This window comes from Salmo salar, chromosome ssa24 (assembly GCF_905237065.1).
Source record: "Salmo salar chromosome ssa24, Ssal_v3.1, whole genome shotgun sequence".
NCBI classification, from domain to species: domain Eukaryota; kingdom Metazoa; phylum Chordata; class Actinopteri; order Salmoniformes; family Salmonidae; genus Salmo; species Salmo salar.
In genome coordinates, this window is record NC_059465.1 from 12,821,448 (window position 1) to 12,847,712 (window position 26,265).

The 26,265-nt window shown below is 43.3% G+C and overlaps 1 protein-coding gene across 1 annotated transcript in view; it reads left to right on the plus strand.

The window, feature by feature from the left end:
• The first annotated feature begins 932 nt into the window (after positions 1-932).
• Positions 933-26,265, plus strand: part of LOC106585080 (polypeptide N-acetylgalactosaminyltransferase 9) — a 91,816-nt gene continuing 66,483 nt past the window's right edge. The window contains exons 1-3 of the mRNA XM_014170867.2: positions 933-2,033; positions 18,092-18,275; positions 25,671-25,837. Of these exons, the coding sequence (XP_014026342.1) occupies positions 1,793-2,033; positions 18,092-18,275; positions 25,671-25,837 (592 nt within the window). The 5' untranslated portion in view covers positions 933-1,792. The remainder of the gene's footprint in view (positions 2,034-18,091; positions 18,276-25,670; positions 25,838-26,265) is intronic.

The following is a 26,265-nucleotide window of genomic DNA, read 5'->3' on the forward strand; positions in this document are numbered from 1 at the left end:
ATTTTACAATACAGTAAATGGGGACAGTAAGTAAAAAATATAGTTAAAATCTGTATGCAAAATGTGTATGCAAAATGTATATGTAAAATGTATGCATATGTAGCAAAAAAGTAGTAATAAAAACTGAAAGATACTTGTCCTCCATAGAGGGGGGGTTAATAATAGTGTATATATATATATATATATATATATATATATATATATATATATATATATATATACACTATATGTATATACATATATATATATACACTATATACTTGTCCTCCATAGAGGGGGGTTAATAATAGTGTATATATATATATATATATATATATATAGTTAACGCATCCTGTACATTACAGATAACATGTATTAACAAGCTCTTATTTAATGTGAACCCACATTATTACACTGCTCTGAAAACCCACCAAACTATTCCTGAGATATTTGCCTATTAGAAACAAGTGTGGGGATAGTTGTGATGCTAGCCATTTTGAAGAACCAGGATTTTTTTTGATAAAAGCCTCTCAAAGGTACAACACAGTGGCATGTAAAGGCCTTAGAGATATGGACCAAAAAGTAATGTCCACTAGAAAGGACAAAAATTAGGAGCACATGTCCTCTGGAATGTGTTGACTGACTGGACATAACTACAAATGCTGCAATGGGAAAAACAGTAGCTATGATACTTACAACCTCATCAACTCGAGGTACAATAGTCAATACACATATTGGACATAGCCTAGGGTTGCATAATATATTTTCTAATGACATATTATTGTTATTAAGTGGCCGGATACAGTGCACCGTAAGAATTCCAAGAAAATTGCTTTTTATATTCATGTTTATTTTATCCCTGAGACAGTTCGTGAATATTCATGAACTGTGCCGCTAAACGTCACAACGCAGTAGCGCTTTCCCTGCGCTCTTCCTCTGAGAGACGTCTGAACAGAGAGAGGGTGGGATGCAAGACAGCATGCGAGAGCTGGCAACAGAGAATGGTTGGCTCGCTCACCATGCAGAGAGGCAGTGCGAGCATCGGAACCGTTTGACAGCATTTGAGGACAAACCCGTTCTGAACTTTTGTCACCACCTCAACGTTCTATTGCGACCAATGATGGATTGATGGAAGAAACTCACTGCATAATTGAGGGAGGCATGTGCACATTTCGAGACACATCCGAATCTATTTCAGGATCAGGACGAATCCTGTGACCACAACGCCTTTGAGAGAGGAAATGTCAAAGCAGTGATATCGAATGCTGCTTCGCAAATACGGTATTATGCACTGTTATGGATGGACGAGCTGATGTTGTCCTTGTGACTGAGATTTGACGACTTTCCACATTACAGTGCACGTAGATATGTTTTGCTACAGTACATATGATCTCCTATTTAAGACTATGGTTTGTGTCTGACGTAATGTATTTATAGTGGACACCACAGAAGACATATTTCTCTCCACCAGCAGTGAGTCTGTAAAGGTATAGGGGTACTGCGTTGATCTAAAGAGAAAACATTGTTTTGTCCAGCATGCTTGTCAACCTTCAACTTCTTCAGTACAGCATCAGGATACACAGTCTGGGAGACCATAAGCTTGAACAGTAGTAGCCCCACACCAGCCCAAGAGAAGCGTGCCGCCGGTATCTCAGTGGTGCTGAAAAGACAGCTCCTCGTTTCAGGACTCCCAAAGTTGACTTCCACTGAAAGCGTCTGCTTTTCACTGCTACAGAGCCGAGAGTTAGCTAAATACCGCAAATGGATTATTATTTGGCTTGACGGCGTAAGCCCGACTGTTCTCTTAGGTTACATGGCTGTGGCACGCAAAATAAAAACTTTGCTCACGGTTAACATTTTTGTTTTTGTGGGGATCATATTGTTCTCAGTGTACTGCAGAATACAAGACCGTTCTGAGGAACTCATTCAGGTCGGCAGGATATCAGACCAGAGGCTGAGAACCAGGAATGGAAAAGTGTCCAACTTAGTGGACAGGCAGTCTATACTTCAGAGGCTGGAGCGGCTCGAGGACGTTGTCTACAACCAATTAAACGGTATGGAGTATACTTAACAACATTCAGTATAGTCTTTACTCAAGTATGAGATCTTTTTTTAATTGTCAGTATTAATTGTGGAATCATATCTCTATAGTTATGTACATCCTGAGTTACTGTCATTTTACTACAGAGCAACTATAAACAGCCTATGTATGTTACATTGGACTTGATCAGACAATGGTCAATAAGATAATATGCAAATGTTATATCAGCCATTCAGATGGTGTCAGTCAGTACGGTACAGTTATTTTGTGCAGCGTGAGTCATCCTGTAATGGATGGTGGCGCTTCATGGTGTTGCCAACTAGTGAATATATTTTACTCAAGTAGAATCAATGCTACAGTTCGTAATATGTTCACTTAACTTGGCATGATCCCTATCAATAACTGAAATCAACGACCTCAGCCAATAGTTTTATATTATTCCCATAGGGGAAAACAACCCTGCCTTTGGCTACTGAGTTCTGCTTTTCTCATTCCCTTGGCCCCAATACAATAATCTTGATAGGCTGTCTGAAATCTAAAATACGTTAAAAAAAAAATGGTTCCTTATCAAATGAAAAAAAACTGCTTTATTTCATTATGTTGGCATTAGTCATTGAAATTTATTGTAGGAGATTTGGTCTGCCTGGCGAAACAGCATCCTTTCAATCGTGTTCAAAACAACTCAGTGTGTTCCATGGTCCTACTCGCTCATGGAACATGAGAGCGCCATAGACTGAAAAGTCCGACATTTCATTTGAGATGTCCTTTTAACCCTTGTAGAGAATATTGAGTATGCATCACCATGGAGCATGTTATACAGTCAATTCCCCAAATGCAGTAAGAATCAGCCATATGTTATCAATAGTATATACAAATCCTATGATAAGCAGCCTGTGCCATTATTGATTTGTTTGAAGTAGCGAATCATTCCCTCAATCTCCCTATTCAGTCGACGTCAACAAAACTCAGCTTCAAGGTGAAAATGTTAACATAAAATAATTTCCATAGAGGCAGGCTCTTAAAAGATAAGTTGTGTACTCACTGTATCAAATCACCAGAGTGGTATTTGGCCTTGGTGCCCAGCAAAAGGCCTATTAATGCTGGAACTATAGTATTATGAACAGGATTTTGGTGAAAGTGTTTGTGAAGTCAGTTTATTCCCCTTCTCAAAAGTTGTCAAGGCCTTTGGAGCAAAGCCAGGAGGCACTGCCTCACCAAATATATGGTGCCTCCTCTCATTCAGGGGGCTTTATCTAGTGTAAGGGGCCGGGGAGCCACCATGTATTTAGGGCAGCAGGTAGCCTAGCAGATAAAGCACTGGGCCAGTAACCAAAAGGTTGCTGGTTCGAATACCTGAGCCGACAAAGTGAAAACTCTGCCGATGTGCCCTTGAGCAAGGCACTTAAGCTTAATTTGCTCCAGAGGCACTGAACTACTATGGCTAACTGTAAAAATAACATTTCACTGCACCTATCTGGTGTGTGACAATAAAAACATTGTTATTCCCCAAAAAATGTTTATGTATTTTTCCCTAAATATATTTTCCAGTAATGATATGTAGATAAGGAATCATCTACCAAACATTTTCAGTAACTGATGATAATCAATTCATCAGTTCCAGTCTTTAGGAATCTGAATCGCTGTAATGAATTCACCGCCTCTTCTGACAATCTGCATTCTATCTACAGGATAATGACACTGGGAAGAGCGAGAGATTTCATATGGTGGTAATTTTGAAACTTTAATTTGATGATTCCCTACAAAGTCCTGATATGAATATGTCCTTGCCCTCCTAAATGAGAGGTTAGATCCTGCACCTATCTGGACATTTCACTGAACCTATCTGGTGTGTGACAATAAAAACATTGTTATTTAATTTTTTTTCTTCATGTATTTTCCCTGAAGTGTACAGAGTCAGACACAGTCTGGTAGAATCCTTCCCTCCTGTCACCAACCCCTCCATGTTTAGCATCCAACTATTTATTGACACACTTAATCATACATTTATATCCCGATTTATTACCCGATATGTAAATGGAGCACAGACCACTAATTGTATTCTATTGCAATTGGGATTGGCTGTACAGAGTGAGAACCTTGCGTGCCAATAACTATTACCATGTCCAGCAGCGATTTGAAGTAATTGCCCATTTTTCAGTTGTTTATTGTCCAACAGTGACATGCCAATGGATTAAGACAAGGCCCAATTAGATTTAGAGGACATTTAAAATGCCCAATCTTCTTCTATTACATGGCTTTGCAAAGTGATGCAGCTCCTGTGCATTGTGCAAGCATTTGTTCCAGTACTGCTCAGTCAGTGATTTGGACAATGTGCCCTCATTTTGTATTTGACATTGGTTAATGTGTGGGTTTAAATATTCCATAGATTTGTGAACCAGTCAGTTTGGTTGCAAAGGCCGCTTCACTGGCATCACAATTGGCACTCTACTTCCTATAGTTGGCACCCTACTTCCTATAGTGCACTACTTTTGACAAGGACCCATAGGGCAAGTAGTAGTGCACTATACAGGATAGGGCATAGGGTGACATTTGGGATGCAACCACTGTATCTAATATTATCTAATATCATCTAACACTATCTAATATTTCAATGAGGTCATTCCTCACCAAAACAACAGTGAAGTGTGTTATCAGCAACTCTTTCAGTATGGAAATAACTGACAAGAGGGTTATCAGAATCTCTCCTCTGCTGAAGAGGCACTATCCTCTGCTGGATAAGCGTCTATCTGGGTTTAAGCTTCTGGTTAACAGGCTTATAGGACAGTGTTGTGACCTAAACAGTGCACACAAAATGCCAAATCTCTACTTACTATCAGTGCAACTTTAGATTAACAGATAGATCCTCTCTGATCGGTGTATTCATGTTTTGGGCCAGAAGTATATTTGTTTATCAATAATCATCAATAAATACAGTGCCTTTGGAAAGTATTCAGACCCTTTGACCTTTTCCACATTTTGTTATGTTACAGCCTTATTCTAAAATGGATTAAATAGTTTTTTTCCCTCATCAATCTACACCCAATACCCCATAATGACAAAGCAAATAACAGGTTTTTATAAATGTTTGCAAATGTATATATATAAAAATATATACCACATTTACATACTGCAAGGATTCAGACCCTTTATTCAGTACTTTGTTGAAGCACCTTTGGCAGCGATTATAGCCTCGAGTCTTCTTGGGTAGGACGCTACAAGCTTGGCACACCTGTATTTGGGGAGTTTCACCCATTGCTCTCTGCAGATCCTCTCAAGCTCTTTCAGGTTGGATGGTGAGTGTTGCTGCACAGCTATTTTAGTTTCAACATCAGTTGCATTCAGATGTCACAGCCTCCAACCCAATGCTGTCCTAAAACAGACAGGCTGAGCTGAGCAGGGCTGAATGTTTGTCATCAGTGATGCAGGTCACTCCTTGTTTCATCCTGTGTTAGTGAAGGTGATGAGATGGCATGGACGTTCTATCTGCAGCACTAGATATGACTCATATCTATAATGCCCAATTGAAGAGTTTCATTTCAAAACGCTATATATACATTTTCTGAAACATTGGTAACTTAGATTTAGGTTTTACACAGTCAAATGTATCAAATAACTATATTACTAATTAAGAAATGTACAAATGATACATTTATGACGTCAATATTAAAAAAACTTCAATACAGTAAAATGAGATCTTTATGTAAAACATTTACATTTGACATTTTAGTCATTTAGCAGATGCTCTTATCCAGAGCGACTTACAATAAGTGCATTCATTTTAAGATAGCTAGGTGAGACAGTCAAATATACAGGATACGGATATTCCATTTCAACTGAACAATGCATATATACTGTTTTGCAAAAAAATCGATTAATAAAAAAATCGGAGAACAGTATTATTTTACACCCCCATGAAAGTACCAATATGCAATCATTTCTAATGAAAAAACCCAAATGTGAAAAATTGGTGGATATAGCATTTGGGAAATAAACCCTTCGATTATGCTGCAGAGTGTCACGACTTCCGCCGAAGTCGGTTCCTCCGGACGGCGCTCGGCAGTCGACGTCGCCGGTCTGCTAGCCATCGCCGATCCACTTTTCCTTTTCCATTTGTTTTGTCTTTGTTTCCCACACACCTGGTTTTCATTTCCCAATTACTGGTCATGTATTTAACCCTCTGTTTCCCCCATGTCTTTGTGTGTGATTGTTTATTGTTCAGGTCGGTACGTTTCCGGCTGTTTTTTTCCGGGTGCTGTTTTCACCCGTGTTTTGTGGCAACCGTTATTGTTCGCACATTGGTATTGTTACTTGTGCTATTTCTTAAGTAAAGTGCATTGTTCACTCATCTCTGCTCTACTGCGCCTGACTTCATGCACCAACTACACCCACCGCCTGACAGAATCACACACCAAGAAACGTCATGGAGTCAGCAAGAGCAGGTACCCCTGTTATTGGGGTCGAGGAGCGCGTCCAGGAGCAAGCGGCGATGCTCCATCATCTCGGCGCCACCATGGACCGCATCCTACAGACTATGGATCGCTGAGAGAAAGGGAGGTCCTCCAGCGCCTCCGCCAGCTCAACCAAGGTCTCCACTACTCGCCCCTCTTTCACCCAGTCCCAGTGGGATTTATCTTGCCCTCCCTCGGGAGTATGATGGGACGGCTGCACAATGTCAGGGTTTCCTATTACAGCTGGAGCTCTACCTAGCAACCGTCCACCCGGCGCCTTCGGACCGAGAGAGGGTGTCCTCCCTTGTCTCAGGGAGAGCCCTGGAGTGTGCCAACGCCATGTGGGGAGAAGGAGATGCGGCGCTGGACCACTTTGGAGATTTCACCCGCCACTTCCGGGCAGTCTTCGACCACCCGCCTGAGCGACGGATGAACGTCTCGTAAATCTGAGGAAGGGGACGAGGAGCGCCCAGGAGGTGGCTCTGGACTTCAGGACCCCGTCCGCTGGCGTGGGATGGGATGGAACGACATGACACCGGTTGGACCACTATCGTTGCAGTTTGCACGAGGACGTCCGTCGGGAGTTGGCCTGCAGGGACACCACCCTCACTTTCGACCAGCTGGTGGACCTGTCCATTCGGTTGGATAACCTGCTGGCTACCCGCGGACATCCAGATCAGGGTCTGTCGGTTCCATCCCCCAGCACCACCTCTCCAACGCCCATGGAGCTGGGAGGTGCTACGCTTAGGGAGACCAGAGGAGGTTCCGTTTCATGCACCATCTGTGGCCGCAGAGGGCACACTGCCGGTCGGTGCTGGGGAGGTTCCTCTGGGAGTCGAGGCAGCAGGCAGGGCACTCTCGCGTCACCCGCGGCACCATGCTCACCCAGAGCTTTCTGTTGCCCACATGTTTTTGAACATTACTTTTCCTGAGTTGTCCCCGCATTTCCAGTATAAGGCGCTCGTCGATACAGGCGCAGCTGGGAATTTCAGTGACAGATCATTTGCCCATAAATTAGGGATCCCCATTGTTCCAGTGGATATGCCCTTCCCAGTTCATGCCCTAGACAGTCGACCATTAGGGTCCGGGTTGATTAGGGAGGTCACCGCGCCCCTGGGCATGGTGACGCAGGAGGGTCATAAGGAGAAAATCTGTCTCTTCCTTATTGATTCTCCTGCGTTTCCCGTGGTGCTAGGGGGGGTCCTGTACGTTTGCAGTGGTCGGCTAAGGCGGACAGGGCTTTTGGTCACCTAAGGGCTCTGTTTACCTCGGCTCCCGTGCTGGCCCATCCGGATCCTTCTTTGGCGTTCATAGTGGAGGTGGACGCGTCCGAGGCTGGGATAGGAGCCGTGCTCTCTCAGCGCTCGGGCACGCCACCGAAGCTCCACCCCTGTACTTTCTTCTCGAAGAAGCTCAGCCCGGCGGAGCGGAACTATGATGTGGGGGACCGGGAGTTGTTGGCTGTGGTGAAAGCCTTGAAGGCGTGGAGACATTGGCTTGAGGGGGCTAAACACCCTTTTCTCATCTGGACTGACCACCGCAACCTGGAGTACATCCGGGCAGCGAGGAGACTGAATCCTCGTCAGGCAAGGTGGGCCATGTTTTTTACCCATTTTGTGTTTACCCTGTCCTACAGACCAGGTTCCCAAAATGTGAAGGCAGACGCACTGTTCCGGCTGAATGACACAGAGGAGCAGCTCATGGATCATACTCCCATACTCCCGGCCTCCTGCCTGGTAGCGCTGGTCGTGTGGGAGCTGGACGCGGACATTGAGCAGGCGTTACGTACAGAGCCCGCTCCCCTCCAGTGTCCAGCTGGGCGTCTGTACGTTCCGTCTGCTGTCCGCGACCGGCTGATCTATTGGGCCCACACGTCACCCTCCTCTGGTCATCCTGGTATCGGTTGGACGGTGCTCTGTCTTAGTGGGAAGTACTGGTGGCCCACTTTGGCTAAGGACGTGAGGGTTTATGTTTCCTCCTGCTCGGTGTGCTCCCAGTGCAAAGCTCTTAGGCACCTGCCCAGAGGTAAGTTACAACCCTTACCCGTTCCACAACGGCTGTGGTCGCACCTGTTGGTGTATTTCCTGACCGATCTTCCTCCCTCACAGGGTAACACCACGATCCTGGTCGTTGTGGATTGTTTTTCTAAGTCCTGTCATCTCCTCCCTTTGCCCGGTCTCCCTATGGCCTTACAGACTGCGGAGGCCTTCTTTACACACGTCTTCCGGCACTACGGGGTGCCTGAGGATATATTGTCTGATTGGGGTCCCCAGTTCACGTCGAGGGTCTGCAGGGCGTTCATGGAATGTCTGGGGGTCTCGGTCAGCCTTACCTCAGGTTTTCACCCCGAGAGTAACGGGCAGGTGGAGAGAGTGAACCAGGATGTGAGTAGGTTTCTGAGGTCTTATTGCCAGGACCAGCTGGGGGAGTGGGCGGCGTTCATGCCCTGGGCAGAGATGGCCCAGAACTCGCTCTGCCACTCCTCTACTAACCTCTCCTCCTTCCAGTGCGTACTGGGGTACCAGCCGGTTCTGGCGCCTTGGCATCAGAGCCAGATCGAGGCTCCTGCAGTGGACGACTGGTTCAGGCGCGCTGAGGAGACATGGGACACCGCTCATGTTCACCTGTAGTGGGCCTTGCTGCGCCAGAAATCCAGCTCAGACCGTCACCGCAGTGGGGCCCCGGTGTTCGCACCTGGAACCTGCCCCTCCGCCTGCCCTGCCGGAAGCTGGGTCCACGGTTTGTGGGGCCATTTAAAGTCCTGAGGAGACTGAACGAGGTATGTTACAGGTTACAGCTTCCCCCCGATTACCGTATTAACCCCTCGTTCCATGTGTCTCTCCTCAGGCCGGTGGTGGCTGGCCCGCTCCAGGAGTCTGAGGTGCGGGAGGTTCCTCCACTCCCTCTGGACATCAAGGGGTATTCAGTTCGATCTATACTGGACTCGTTCCGGTGGAGGACGTGTTGGACCCTTCAATGCTGCGGGAGTTCCACCGTCTCTGTCCGGATCGCCCTGCGCCTCGCCCTCCGGGTCATCCCCGAGGCCGGCGTCAGCACGCTGCTGGAGCCACGCGTCAAGGGGGGGTACTGTCACGACTTCCGCCGAAGTCGGTTCCTCTCCTTGTTCGGGCGGCGCTCTTCTAGCCATCGCCAATTCACTTTTCATTTTCCATTTGTTTTGTCTTTGTTTCCCACACACCTGGTTTTCATTTCCCAATTACTGGTCATGTATTTAACCCTCTGTTTCCCCCATGTCTTTGTGTGTGATTGTTTATTGTTCAGGTCGGTACGTTTCCGGCTGGTTTTTTCCGGGTGCTGTTTTCACCCGTGTTTTGTGGCAACCGTTATTGTTCGCACATTGGTATTGTTACTTGTGCTATTTCTTAAGTAAAGTGCGTTGTTCACTCATCTCTGCTCGCCTGCACCTGACTTCATGCACCAGCTACACCCACCGCCTGACAGAGAGCAATGTTGTTAATAAAGCCTGGAGAGAGAGAAATCCTGACAAGGAATTAGAAATGTAATTTTGTCTCATCTCCCATACCCCATACCTTAATAGTATTCATCAGTAATTCTACAGTATATTGGAGAGCCAACAGACAACTCCCCAGCAGATTGGAGTGGGGGAATGGAGCCTGTGAAGGAATTAAATATATTTTCCAGTAATGATATGTAGATAAGGAATCATCTACCAAACATTTTCAGTAACAGATGATAATCATTTCATCAGTTCCAGTCTTTAGGAATCTGAATCTCTGTAATGAATTCACCGCCTCTTCTGACAATCTGCATTCTATCTACAGAATAATGACACTTTGGGAAGAGCGAGAGATTTCATATGGGGGTTATTTTGAAACTTTAATTGAATGATTCCCTACAAAGTCCTGATATGAATATGTCCTTGCCCTCCTAAATGAGAGGTTAGATCCGTGTGAAAATATTTCATTACATTACATTTACATTACATTTAAGTCATTTAGCAGACGCTCTTATCCAGAGCGACTTACAAAATGGTGCATTCACCTTATGATATCCAGTGGAACAACCACTTTACAATAGTGCATCTAAATCTTTTAAGGGGGGGGGGTTAGAAGGATTACTTTATCCTATCCCAGGTATTCCTTAAAGAGGTGGGGTTTCAGGTGTCTCCGGAAGGTGGTGATTGACTCCGCTGTCCTGGCGTCGTGAGGGAGCTTGTTCCACCATTGGGGTGCCAGAGCAGCGAACAGTTTTGACTGGGCTGAGCGGGAACTGTGCTTCCTCAGAGGTAGGGGGGCCAGCAGGCCAGTGGTGGATGAACGCAGTGCCCTTGTTTGGGTGTAGGGCCTGATCAGAGCCTGAAGGTATGGAGGTGCCGTTCCCTTCACAGCTCCGTAGGCAATCACCATGGTCTTGTAGCGGATGCGAGCTTCAACTGGAAGCCAGTGGAGAGAGCGGAGGAGCGGGGTATTTCCTTTTCATTAGGAAACTGGCGTATTACATGATTTATAGACAGATATACTGTACTAGATTATAAAGTATTTTTGCCTTATAATTGCTAAATGGTGCTATTGTGCACTTCTTCTTTTGAAACAGTTCTTTCCACTTTCAGACCTTTGCATGTGTTGCCATGCAAACTTAAATTGTTGTGATGGCACATTGGGTCTCGAGATATCCTTCTGATCATTTCCAAATACGAGTCACTATGACCCATTGGTTAGCATTTTTTGAAAAGAGCAGAAAATCAAGACTTTATGCGTAATGCCTTTCTCGTGTTTTATGGATCGCCCACATTGTAGCTTTTAAAACCAACCACAGGGAGTTATTTTCCTTTTCTTGAACAACAGATCACTCGACCACATCCAAGACATCAATATTTATAACATTTCAGCTTCACTTTTGACATGCATAACTCCACTTTTCCTTTAAATCATTCACAAAATGGGGATGTCTTTTAGTTTGACATCTATCGAAAAAGCCCAAGTTAGACACTTTTTTAAGGTTATTGCATAATTTATCACTGTAATGACTTTAATGTATCATGTTGCGGGCGCCTCTGTAGAAATGGATTCTGAGGTGAGCGACTGAACATCAAGATAGATATGCACTTGGACATAGGGCACCTAGATTGATGTTTGATCGTAGTCAGTCTTTCTCGTCCTCATATCTGCACAGACACATCTGTCCATCTGAGTGCATAGGAACAGTACATCATCCTCCTCTGAGTCCCAAATGGCACCCTATTCCCTATATAGTGCATTACTTTTGAACAGGGCCCATGAAGCTCTGGTCAAAATTAGTCCACTATGTAGTGAACTAGGCTGTCATTTTGAATGCAAACCTTTATCTCCCAATAGCGTGCTGCAAACCTCGTAATACAGGGAATAGCACCTGTGTGTTTACGGTGGAACAACCAGATGTTTCCCTGTAATTACCTCATTGTGGGATAATTAAGGTGTTTTGCTAATGTGTAGTTTGAAGAATGAAACTAGAGGAAGTAGAGGATATTGGGTTGAGGATGTGTCAGTGATACAACATGAATCATCACAATAGGACAGGATTACACACGTCTGTAGATATGCTTGTGTTTACGCTAAAAAGCTTGAAGCTCTTTTTGGTGGCTTTGCCATAGTGAATAAGCAATGTACAGTTTTACCCCAGACACGAAAAGTCCTTTAAAAGTGCCCTATAAGTCAATCTAATAAACCTGTCGTAAGTGTCCTGGAAAAATCTTGTATACTTGATTCCCCTACCCTTCCTTCTCAGATTTATTCTACTTTATAGTCACTGAACTACATCATGGTAGGCATATTGTCTGCCTTGACTGAACAAATGAATGTTTCTGCACATTGTATACAGGTCCAACCCAATGGTACAAGCACAGTGCTGAAACACTGTGGTCAACAGTACCGTAACACGATTAGTCAGAGAGGTGCACTGACATTCAGAGTTCTGGCCAAACACTGTGGTAGCTGGAGCATATGCCATTGTCGTTTTCCCCAGTAGTTTGCCCAACCTGAGTCACAATAATCTTTACTCTGAATGAGAGTCCAATATATTTCAGTGATGAATCGCACAAGCATATTACTGTTGTATTTTGTTGCCTTGTCTGGGACGTCTCTCATTGTTGTAGATAATGAGTCAACCTACTCATGGGTTTTAGTGAATGCAATCATTCGATGTTTGATTGTGTCTGGAATGTGAATTATATTGAATGGCTTGAGGCTAGTCTAATTTAATATCTCAAGTAGCTTTACACACTTAGCAATATCTACTGTACCAATTCAGAGTGGTTTGTAATAAAACCCTATTTAATTTATACATCCTTTTAGCGGACTTGTCGGTTTTCATCCAAAGCTTAACCCCTCTATTTGCACTAATACGTTGTGGCATTGTAAGGATTCCTTGCTTTGCTCCAATCAACAGAATATTCAGCCTCAAGAGAAAAAAACATGAAAAGATGAATCAGCAGCAGAGTGAGAAATTGTAGCTACAACAAATTGTTCTCTGAGGTATTATCAAAGCCCAATTGTTTTGGCAGCAGCACAACAAATGCAGCTCCAAACCAATCACCACCAAATCCCTGAGCTGGTTCTGTTTGCTGTTGCTGCTCAATAATGCGTAAAAACAACACAGGGTAAAACCAGTACTCTGGACCACACTCACATGATAAGCAGTGATGTAGTGGTAAAAAAATAGGAAGGTAAACTCTGATCCTCAGTCATGGTGAAAAAAGTAACGTTCCCTATACTTACAATGGATTTTTCTGCAAGGTGGGTAAACTGTCGCGCAAAATATAAAAAGGTGGGTAAACTGTATTTACCCTCCACTACATCACTGATGATGAGTAGCATTGCTTTGGACGTAGAGTTGCATTGGCTTCCTGGACCACTGACTAAGCTTTAGCTTAGCGGGCTAATGTGCTCTTCTGACGTGTAAGAGGCCAGGGTTCAAACCATGTCAGTCGCCCGTGGCCTATGTTAAAATACCTCTCTCCACTCTGTCAGGCAGCAGCAAATGGCAGACAGACTTCCTGGCTCAATGTGCATCCGCTCATCCTCTAATGGAATTTTCTTCAACCAGCCAGAAGAAGCGGAGAGTGATGGGAGCAAAATAACAAGGACTGCGGAAAACAAAACTGCGGAGATGTTAGGCTGTTTCCGAGTCTCACGCAGAGAGGCACTCCATATTTTACTTTCAGTTGCTTCTTAGATTGCCTCAGTGTTATGAGAGCGGCGATTGGGATTCAGACTGGGTTCATACCGCTACTGAACGCCACTCAGGGTGTCAGATGACACCACTGCGTTTCTCCTGATGTGATCCCTCTCGTGACAGGTGACAGCTTGCAACCGCCAACCGTTCAGCTCCAATGGCAAATCTCCCAGAACCTCAAAGCTCTCATCCCCAAAATGTTTTCTTTGCAATGGCTTGGGGAGAAGATCTTCATTAGTATGGCCTGTTTACTTGCTGTTTCTGTCCATCTGTTGAGAAGAGGCAACATGGTTTACCTGTGGAGATCACACTGGAAGTATGACACACAGATACAATTAAGCCCCTACAATGTCACTGTGTAGCAGGGTTTAGAATATCCAAACCAGAAACGCTATGAGACTTCATACCTACAGTCGTGGCCAAAAGTTTTGAGAATGACACAAATATGAATTTTCACAAAGTCTGCTGCCTCAGTGTCTTTATATATTTTTGTCAGATGTTACTATGGAATACTGAAGTATAATTACAAGCATTTCATAAGTGTCAAAGGCTTTTATTGACAATTACATGAAGTTGATGCAAAGAGTCAATATTTGCAGTGTTGACCCTTCTTTTTCAAGACCTCTGCAATCCGCCCTGGCATGCTGTCAATTAACTTCTGGGCCACATCCTGACTGATGGCAGTCCATTCTTGCATAATCAATGCATGGAGTTTGTCAGAATTTGTGGGTTTTTGTTTGTCCACCCGCCTCTTGAGGATTGACCACAAGTTCTCAATGGGATTAAGGTCTGGGGAGTTTCCTGGCCATGGACCCAAAATATCGATGTTTTGTTCCCCGAGCCACTTAGTTATCACTTTTGCCTTATGGCAAGGTGCTCCATCATACTGGAGAAGGCATTGTTCATCACCAAACTGTTCCTGGATGGTTGGGAGAAGTTGCTCTCGGAGGATGTGTTGGTACCATTCTTTATTCATGGCTATGTTCTTAGGCAAAATTGTGAGTGAGCCCACTCCCTTGGCTGAGAAGCAACCCCACACATGAATGGTCTCAGGATGCTTTACTGTTGGCATGACACAGGACTGATGGGAGCGCTCAACTTGTCTTCTCCGGACAAGCTGTTTTCCGGATGCCCCAAACAATCGGAAAGGGGATTCATCAGAGAAAATTACTTTACCCCAGTCCTCAGCAGTCCAATCCCTGTACCTTTTGCAGAATATCAGTCTATCCCTGATGTTTTTTCTGGAGAGAAGTGGCTTCTTTGCTGCCCTTCTTGACACCAGGCCACCCTCCAAAAGTCTTCGCCTCACTGTGCGTGCAGATGCACTCACACCTGCCTGCTGCCATTCCTGAGCAAGCTCTGTACTGGTGGTGCCCCGATCCCGCAGCTGAATGAACTTTAGGAGACGGTCCTGGCGCTTGCTGGACTTTCTTGGGCGCCCTGAAGCCTTCTTCACAGCAATTGAACCGCTCTCCTTGAAGTTCTTGATGATCCGATAAGTGGTTGATTTAGGTGCAATCTTACTGGCAGCAATATCCTTGCCTGTGAAGCCCTTTTTGTGCAAAGCAATAATGACGGCACGTGTTTCCTTGCAGGTAACCATGGCTGACAGAGGAAGAACAATGATTCCAAGCACCACCCTCCCTTTGAAGCTTCCAGTTTGTTATTCGAATTCAATCAGCATGACAGCGTGATTTCCAGCCTTGTCCTCGTCAACACTCACACCTGTGTTAACGAGAGAATCACTGACATGATGTCAGCTGGTCCTTTTGTGGCAGGGCTGAAATGCAGTGGAAATGTTTTTGGGGGATTCAGTTCATTTGCATGGCAAAGAGGGACTTTGCAATTAATTCCAATTCATCTGATCACTCTTCATAACATTATGGAGTATATGCAAATTGCCATCATACAAACTGAGGTAGCAGACTTTGTGAAAATTAATATTTGTGTCATTCTCAAAAGTTTTGGCCACGACTGTATAGTAGACAAGGTGCACCAGAGTCTCCGTACTTAAACAGATAAGGTGAAATGTAAAAAAAAGAAAGAGCCAGGAATATAAATACAACCCAAAACTATCATTAAGAGCCAGACTTTGAAGTCGGTCTGGAAAGTTTAACAGCAAAATATCACTGTCTGTGATTAAAGACTGAAAACTTCCAAGAGCATTCACTTGATGAGTTAAATAAAGGTTAAATAAAAATAAAATAAAAAATGAGACTGCTGAGATCTCGGAAAATCACATTTCTGATAACCCATTGTACCCTTCATTTCTGATAACCCTTTCCCCTTTAAAAATGTCACAGACAGGGGAAATGTGTTATAGTCTGCTAAATGCATTGTACTATGTCATTTTAATAAGAGCATCATTGTCTGATACGTTCAATCGGATGTCAGTTACAATCAGTGCTGTAAAGTACTTAAGTCAAAATATTTTAAAGTACTACTTAAGTCGTTTTTTTAGGTATCTGTACTTTACTATTTCTATTTTTGACGACTTTACTTTTACTCCATTACATTCCTAAAGAAAATAATGTACATTTTCCCTGACACTCAAAAATACTTACCAGGACACGAAAATGGTCCAATTCACTCACTTATCAAGAGAACATCCCTGGTCATCCATACTGCCTCTGATCTGGAGTACTCACTAAACACACATGCTTTGTTTGTAAATGATGTCTGTGTGTTGTAGTGTGCCCCTGGCCATCCGTAAAAAAATCTGTCTGATGTGCTTATTATAAGCAATTTGAAATGCTTTATACTATTAAGGTATCTTTACTTTTACTCAAGTATGATAATTGGGTACTTTTTCCACCACTGGTTACAATAGTGGGAGACTTAACTGACAGATTTATTTCTGATGTGTGATCCACCACAGACGTCACAGATGTCATTAAAATGACATGGAAACGATGTTGATTCAACCTGTGTGCCCAGTGGGAAGACTTAAAATCATTTAGTGAACGGCCATCAATGTGTAGTTGAAAAGCTATATTTGTTTGTTGATAGATTTTGTATTTACAGAGCTGACCCCTTCCTCTGCAGGGAATTATAACAGTCTAGAGAACTGCTATAGTGGCCAATAGTATCTGTAAACCTGTCAGTCCCAATCAGTTTCAGTCTAATTCTAATTAGGTTATAAGGAAAGTGTATCTAATGTGCTTCTCCAAATGAGGATAATTCCAACAGTGATTTTAGACCTGATATCCTGTAAAATGATCAGTACAAGGGAAATGTAGACTGAGTGTACAAAACATTAAGATCACCTGCTCTTTCCATGAGATAGACTGACCAGGTGAATGCTATTATCCCTTAGTGATGTCACTTGTTAAATCCACTTCAATCAGTGTAGATGAAAGGGAAGAGACATGTTAAAGATTTTGTTTAAGCCTTGAGACAATGCCCATTTACCCTCTGAATGGCACACATACACAATCCATGTGTATGTGTGCCATGGATTGTGTATGTGTGCCATTCAGAGGGTAAATGGGCAAGACAATATATTTAAGTGCTTTTGAACAGGGTATGGTAGTAGGTGCCACTGTTTGTGTCAAGAACTGCAACACTCCTGGGTTTTTCACATTCAATATTTTACTAGCCAAGTCAGTTAAGAACAAATTCTTATTTTCAATGACAGCCTAGGAACAGTGGGTTAACTGCCTTGTTCACGGGCAGAACGACATATTTTTACCTTGTCAGCTTGGGGATTCAATCTTGTAACCTTTCGGTTACTAGTCCAACGCTCTAACCACTAGGCTACCTGCCGCCTCAATAGTTTACTGTGTGTATCAAGAACGGTCCACCACCCAAAGGACATCCAGCAAACTTGAAACAATTGAGGGAAGCATTGGAGTCAACATGGGCCAACATCCCTGTGGAATGCTTTCGCCCCCTTTTTGATTCCTTGCCCTGACGAATTGAGGGCAAAGGGTGGGGTGCAACTAAATATTAGGAAGGTGTTCTTAATGTTTTGTACACTCAGTGTACATATCTCCAATGCAATGCTTGTGCCATAGAAGTAGAATGCAGACGTTATACTGTATATGTCTCTCTATGTCTTGTACCACTGCCTTTTCTCTGCTGCTCGCTCTACTCTGTCATCTTGAGAAATCCACATCCAGGCTGGTATTTTCAGCACCTTTAAAGACAGAGAGTGTAATGATGCACTCCCCATGATTCTCACAGCCCATGAATGTCAATCTCATGTCCCTCTGTATGGCCTCTCCTCTCACCTACCACTCTCTGTCTCTTTTTTTGTTGTCTGTCCGTCTCACTCTCTGTGTCTGTGTGTGTGTGTGTGTGTGTGTGTGTGTGTGTGTGTGTGTGTGTGTGTGTGTGTGTGTGTGTGTGTGTGTGTGTGTGTGTGTGTGTGTGTGTGTGTGTGTGTGTGTGTGTGTGTGTGTGTGTGCATGTCTGTGTGTTTGTCCTCTAGGGCTGGCGAAGCCCATGGGGCTGGTGGAGGGGCCTGGGGGTCTGGGCCAGGGAGGAGCAGCTGCCACTCTGGGGGACGACAGCCATGTTGACGGGGATGGGAAGTACGAGGAGTACGGCTACAACGCCCAGCTCAGTGACCGCATATCCCTGGACCGTAGCATCCCAGACTACAGACCCAAAAAGTAGGTTTGACTTTATTTATATATTCATTTAGTATCTTTTATTATATTTATTTGTGCAAAAGAAAGTAACATTGTCTGTAGGTAATAGAAGAGCCAACTGAATTGAGGTAAAACAGTGAGAACCCCAAAATGGGTTTTTAGATTTGTCTTGTCTCCGTACAGTAGCTAGGCCAGGGCAGCTGCATAAGACATGAGTATTTCTTACATGGAAAGACATTGTCCCAGACAGCCAGAGAAGATGTTGATAGTGGGGCGGCAGGCTAGTTAATAATGCAATAAAAGAGAGAGTCCAGCAGTATTTCTTATGAAAGAGACCGTGGAGACCCCAGTAGGAATATTAATGGCCTTTTAGAAAATGAATCTTATATTTAGAATGTGGGACTACATCTGTGATACAATGACTGTGAGGGAATAATAAGGCATGCCACTGGTGTTCAGATCAGCCCGTGTCAGAGAACAAAAACAGACAGACAGAGAGAGACGTCCAGAGACTTCTTTGGGCTTTGCTGTGGATAACAATTCATTTCATCCACATCCGCTTTGTAATCCCCTTTCTTTCATGCTGGAAAATCAACGAGAGGAGAGAGCGAGCAAGGGAAAGAGTGAAAAGACGGGTTACTAATTAATAACCAGCTGAAAACTGCTTGGTGGAAAAGAGGATTTGAGGAAATGATTCTTTATGAGGAGGATAATGTCTACAGGAAGTCAGTGATGGCGGTTTGATAATGTCTACAGGAAGTCAGTGTTAACGGTTTGATAATTTCTACAGGAAGACAGTGTTGACGGTTTGAAAATGTCTACAGGAAGTCAGTGTTAACAGTTATATCACGTCTACAGGAAGTCAGTGTTAACGGTTTGATCATGTTTACAGGAAGTCAGTGTTGAGGGTTTGATCATATGTACAGGGAGTCCGTGTTGACGGTTTGATCATGTGTACAGGAAGTCAGTGTTAACGGTTTGATCATGTTTACAGGAAGTCAGTGTTGATGGTTTGATCATGTCTCACTGGAAGTCAGTGTTAATGGTTTGATCATGTCTAAAGGAAGTCAGTGTTGATGGTTTGATCATATGTACAGGGAGTCCGTGTTGACGGTTTGATCACGTCTACAGGAAGTCAGTGTTAACGGTTTGATCATGTTTACAGGAAGTCAGTGTTGATGGTTTGATCATGTCTCACTGGAAGTCAGTATTAACGGTTTGATCATGTCTAAAGGAAGTCAGTGTTGACGGTTTGATCATATGTACAGGGAGTCCATGTTAACGGTTTGATCATATGTACAGGGAGTCAGTGTTAACAGTTATATCACGTCTACAGGAAGTCAGTGTTAACGGTTTGATCATGTTTACAGGAAGTCAGTGTTGAGGGTTTGATCATATGTACAGGGAGTCCGTGTTGACGGTTTGATCACGTCTACAGGAAGTCAGTGTTAACGGTTTGATCATGTTTACAGGAAGTCAGTGTTGACGGTTTGATCATGTCTACAGGAAGTCAGTGTTGACAGTTTGTCTAGACCGTTTACTTCTATGTATTGTTTACTCCCTCGTGATAGATAATCATACCGCCAGTCCTGTGTTTGACACTAATGTAAGGGGCAGCTGTATGTTATGTATACCCTGTGGAAATAATAATGATTCATGCAGTTCTATGCTGTGTGTGGGTGTGTGTGTGTGTGTGTGTGTGTGTGTGTGTGTGTGTGTGTGTGTGTGTGTGTGTGTGTGTGTGTGTGTGTGTGTGTGTGTGTGTGTGTGTGTGTGTGTGTGTGTGTGTGTGTGTGTGAGAGAGAGACGTGTGTGCCTCTATTTCAACACAATTGTTCACGCCATTAACAAAGATATGCCCTTTCTTTAGATGTAAACAGGTCATTCCAGAGGGTGAAAACCTTCCCCAAAGCAAAGCAGTTCATAACAACCATAGACACACTATTTGATGAAGATACAGTGGGCTCCCTATGCATAAAGGAAATCAATATGTTTAAGCTTAACATATCCGTGTCTTACTTACTGCGTGTCTTACTTACTGCGTGTCTTACTTACTGCGTATTATTGCACCATGGCTGGAAGGAAATTAACATTGTCCCTGCACATTGTCCCTGCACTTTGAACGACCTTGTTTGGGTAATTCATTTGACATAGGTAGCAAGATGTCTACTGATTGGAACAAGACAAGGACTTTGATTGTAATCAAAACATGGGTCCTTGGTGCAAGAAAGGGATAGGGCTATTTTCACACCATGTGGGTGCATTGCATTGCATGTTGGACTGAATTGGCTGTGCAGAAACACACAAGACACACCTTCAATATACTGATACCATTTCCACACTACTGAGCTGAGCCAAGCCAATCTGTACCGCATTGGCCTGCTTATGCGTCCGCCTTGGTTTCTGAAACATTGCCTGAAAGGACAATGTGAAAAGAAAATACCTTAGCCAGCAAAGTATAGGATTGGGGTCTGTAGGATAGTGTGGAAAGGGTAACACAAGACACCTTTGGTCAAATGCCATAATTGCACAGGAGTCATGGGGGGGGGGTGCAGGATTATTGAATGATCTCTACATCCACACTCCTCATCACCTCTGTCTCTGTATTACACTGTCTTTCTCCTTTTGTAGGGTTTTAAGATCTACCGCCAATCTATTCATTCTAATTACAGCCCACTATCAGCTCATGGTCAAATCAGGACTTGTCAAGACGGACCATTTCCCTAAACCCTTTTATCCCATTCCCCGTCCAGTGGTCTGAGCTTTATGTTGCCAATCCTTCCAGCGGTGACATTTTCCAACATTGATCCAGAGGAAGTTAACTTGAGGCTTTATTATCCCATCCAGGAACTGATGTCACACCACACCATGTTGCCCATCCTTGGGTTGCCTGTAGCACAATGCTGCAATACTATGTCTTAGATAAGGGATGGGCCAATAAGAATGATGCACTAGCTAGCACCAGAGGTTCACTGAGGGCAGAAGAGAATAGCATCTGAATGAGAAAGAAAATGAAAGACACTTCTAGCCTATACCTCACAGTCAATGTGAAAATGCAATTTCCATGCTGTTAGCTCTCTGTTGCTCTCTAGTTTCCCTAGTTTGGCTCTTTTAGCCCCTGATGAGAAGTTGTACAATATTTTCTATTTCAATTCATCTATATCATCTGTAATCACTTGTAGCAAGACATGGCACAATATTGCTCCTATATTCATTGAGATCAAGCAATGCAACAGATGTTGAGGTTGGTTCCCCATAGACTTCCCCATAGACGTATCTGGGACTTGGAGAACTAGACTATAAAGCAGGAAGGTCACGCGGCTGGGCGCTACCTAATTTCTTAAGCCTCTGATACCCTGGAATGGGATCGCAAGGTCACCGCAGCAGCCATTTGTAAGTAAAAGGCTTTCAGCTGGAATGTTTCTCCCACAAAAGCTGAGTTTATCTCCTCAACAGGGCAGCGAAATGACAAGGCAAACTAATGTCTTTTTGAGAACAATCTTTTCTATAGGGGTAGAGTTGCTTTCATTTCCTGTGCAGCACAGGTTATCTCAGGTTAATGTGAAATTTCAAAGCGAATAACATGGCTGTGAAAAGCAGACGGGCCGGCCAGCCAGCGTCGCAGGCCGAAAAGGGGGTGTGATGGGAATAAGTCTTAATCTGGCGCTCTGTTTCTGTCACAGATCGTTCTAGGTTGAATTATGAGAGCTTGCCAGTGAGCTTAGTTCCATTACAAACAGATGAGTCGATCGCTCATACTGATATGGACCTACAAACCTCCTCGTTCCAGCAGACAGGCACAAATTTAAGGTTGAGCATTGTCCTAAATTGAATTCAGTAACTAGGGCATTGGAACTACAATATCACTTAACAACCTCGATACTGAATTTGCCCATAGACATAACTCAGCTGAAGTGATCTGGTGCCTTTCCCTGGCCCCTTCTGGCTTTTATTCTTATGGTAACCATATTCATACACATACTAGCCATGACAAATTAAACTAAGCCCAAATAAAACATACATCATTAGATTTGGCATGGTTGTCAGCTTGTGGCTGTCCCCCACTAAAGGAAAACTATTGCACAAAGATTCACTTGTATTCACTGCCAGATATGGCTTCGTGTTTACGTATAATGCATGTATGGCTGATTGAAAGAGGCAGTGAAACAGCTGTGAAAGAGAACAAAATAAACTTGCTGAGAGAAAGGAATCCTTTTGGAAGGATTTCAGGAATACACTGAAAAGCTAATCAATCAAAACAGTCCTATTTGCTATTATTGAGGGGAAACATGGAACTTTCTGTATAGAAGCAAAAACAAACCTAGGAAACGTATATAAACTGATATGTAAACCAATTCCGATTTTCAATCAAATCTTTTCCTGACAGAATAAAATAGAAATTTACTGTAACTGAAATAATTGTATAGAACTTCACTTTGAACTTGAATAGGGTAATATACTGCAAATAATACATTAACAGTATGACCCATTTAGACAAAATAATGTACAGTACAGCTTCAGTTTTTTGTAGCTCGGTCTTGGAGCGTTGAAGGAGAGAAGGATTGTTTCCCCCTTTCAGTCCTGAGAACGGAGGCTGTAGGATTGTGATTTTGTTGTTAGTGAGGAGCAAAGATATGAGTGATCTTGCATAAGTTATGAACCTAAGTGCTCCATGATACATTATGGCCAGCACCCTAAAGGTACTGGCGGAAGCTTGCATGTAAATAGTGTCACCATAGTCCAACACACAAAAAAATGTCCCTTGCACAAGTTCCTTTCTAACTGACATAGAAAAACCTGATTTGTTCCTAAAATAAAAACCTAATTTCAGATTCTTTGCCAAGTTTTTAATGTGCTGTTTAAAATTGAGCTTTTCATTTAACCAGATAACATTTAACCATTTAACAAGAGGCACAGGAGTAAACAATTGTGTCATCAGCATACAGGTGGAGTTTTAAACATTTCTACCAACATCCTTTGTGTACAGTTTAAAAAGGACAGGCCCTAAAATGGACCATGTATAACACCCTTACAGTCTCTCCTCTCCATATCATTGTACATTTCGCTCCTGTCATTTCCTATTGCTGTGAGGTGAGAAACGGTTAGTGCAGGCCAAACACAAACGCACACACACATCATTGGTTTATGCAGAACTGACTGACTGCACTTTTCTCAAGTTTAGGTGGGTAGAGAGGACAGGACGCAGAGCAACGCTGGGTTCCATCTGATGCGCAGGCACACACACACACACACACACACACACACACACACACACACACACACACACACACACACACACACACACACACACACACACACACACACACACACACACACACACACACACACACACACACACACACACAGGGTCAACGATTCTACCCCCAAGACATGCTAACATCCCCTGTTGTTGGTATTGGTGAGAGGTTAGCATGTCTTAGGGGTATGATCTTTCACCCCCTGTAACTTTCTCACTCATCATTATCCACAGTTCATTCACAATTATCCTTAATCATTGTAGCATCCACATTAATGTAGAAGTGTTTAGAAACATATCCTATTCTTATTTACAATAAAAGTGACTCCAAATCACACAATACCTTATTTACCATTAATTCTATTGGGCACAAAATAATATGAAACGCAACCGAAACTAACTGCAAATGCATCCAACAAGTTTGTCACAAGCTTGATGTGGTCATTGTGTAGTAGGAATATGAGACGAAATACTAAACTTTTGTGGGGAAAATTATGGAAACAATAGGGAAAAACAGTGCCACTGTCTGCCCCACGGCCGTTGTTTTTGTTTTGTTCATGAAGCAGAGCTGGGGATCCTCGTGCATCGTGGTAAAAAACATTGCAGCACTTATGCTGCTGTTCTATTACGCATAATGTCTGAGGGAAAAAACTGTGGTCGTTAGTAGTAAAGTCTTTGTTGTTTGTAATATTGCAAATGGACTGTGGCAATTTCACCATTAAGGATTACAGCTTTAAATGACTCATCTTGTTTGTGCCCTCTGCTCTCACCTACTCAGAGCCAAGTCGATTTAAGTTTTGAATTAATTTGTTGTGTTGACGTTTTGCCACCACCGCCTCATAAACCATTCATTTCAACCATAAGTGAGAACATTGTTGAAAATATAAACACATCTTATTGTGACTAGTACTTCATTAACACCTAATTGTGGTGCAATATGATTACACCAAAAAAATGGAAGATTAAATAACACCCCACGTCAATTGAACGCCTATTCCACGTCGGCTCAACGTAATTTCATAGAAATTATGTGGAAACAACGTTGATTCAACCAGTGTGTGCCCAGTGGGACAGCAGTTGAAATATAATTAGGATGCTGGTGGGGGATGGTTTACAAGATGTTCGTGTGTGCTGGTTGTTGCCATAGGAATTCGTTTCAGTATGACCAGCTTTACCTTTAGATGCCTGCAAAGCCTTATGCTACTGTGAAAGCCCTTGGGAAACGCAATGGGAGGAGTCAAAAAGACTGTGATGAACTGCATATAAAAATATACAAAATCTAAATGCTACTGTATGGTGCCTGTTTACGTGCTTGTGTACTACTACTGTGGGCGTGTGCTATTCATTCCATTAACTGGGTCATTGAAAACGACAACATGAAATTGGATTGCAATCACAAGAATCCCTGCTCCACAGCTCCAGTTACCATGCGTTGGTGTGAGAGGCCTAATCGGTGGCAGCAAGAGCGTTTTCTCTAGTTGAGATCCTGGGCTGTAGAGAGAGAGTTGTGGGAGATGGAGGGAGGAGGGATAGGGAGAGACACAGAGAGAGAGAGAGTGTTGGCTCTGGAGACTGGAGAGCGAGAGAGGGAAGCCAGAGAGAGAGATAGAGAGAGAGGGAGGAAAGCCCTAGCCCATCAGTGTTGGTGTCATTCCCAGCCCTGTTCTCTACACCTCATCTGCCTCTCACCTCCAGCTTATAGATCTAGCTAGCCAGGAAGGGGCTGCATCTTTCATCTACAGCCAGGCTGCAGCTTTCCCTTGCCACAACCCTCACATTAAAGAGTGTTCCTATTTCCCCTACTTTGCTTTGTCAGAAAATCTTTTGGGACTGTGGTATGCTTTGAGGGGAATCGACTTAAAACACTATTAATTCACTGAGCATAGAAACATGTATGAAGACTTGTGTAGGTATGCTCAGTGAATGAATAGTGTTTTATGTTTGAATGTTCTGAACATTCATTGTAGAAGGCAGAAGATATTTAAATGCAAATATTTTTGCATTTCAATATCTTCTTCCTTTTACAATGAACGTTCAGAACTTTCAAACAAGACTTGGTTTATTCAAATGAAAGAGGGCAGCTCACTTTTACCGGTTCACTGGCCAAATCCTGAATTGTGTTCCATAATTATAAAACCGTATGATTTGTTTCAATACAGGTGCAAGCAGTTGACTTACCCAGAGGACCTCCCTCAGATCTCAGTGGTTTTCATCTTTGTGAACGAGGCCTTGTCAGTCATCTTGCGGTCCGTCCACAGCGTGGTCAACCACACCCCTGCACACCTTCTCAAGGAGATCATCCTGGTGGACGACAACAGCGACAGTGGTAAGACGTCTAGTTCAGATGCTTCTTTAGTAGAACCATCTAACTGTTCATTCCCTGTGACTGTACTCAATCTAATGATCAATCAAGTGAATTTATAAAGCCCTTGTTACATTTGTCACAGTGATGCTACTGTTACCTGACCTAGTGTTTTGTTTCCCATATCTCATTCGAATAACCACAATCTCTGTATTACTGCATTACTGACATTTTTTTGTGGCTAATTGCTCCACAAACATTACCACTCCAATTCATTTTTGTCTCTTTAAAAGTGGAGGGTGGAGTCACAAACAAAGGATTTCATCTGTTTGTGTGTGGGAAAAGTGCCAAAGGAGTCAATTCCCTTATAAATGAAATAAACAGCCGTGATTGAATAAGTCAAGTTACACAAAATACATTTCTAACTTAAGTGTGATTCTCTCTTTCTTGCT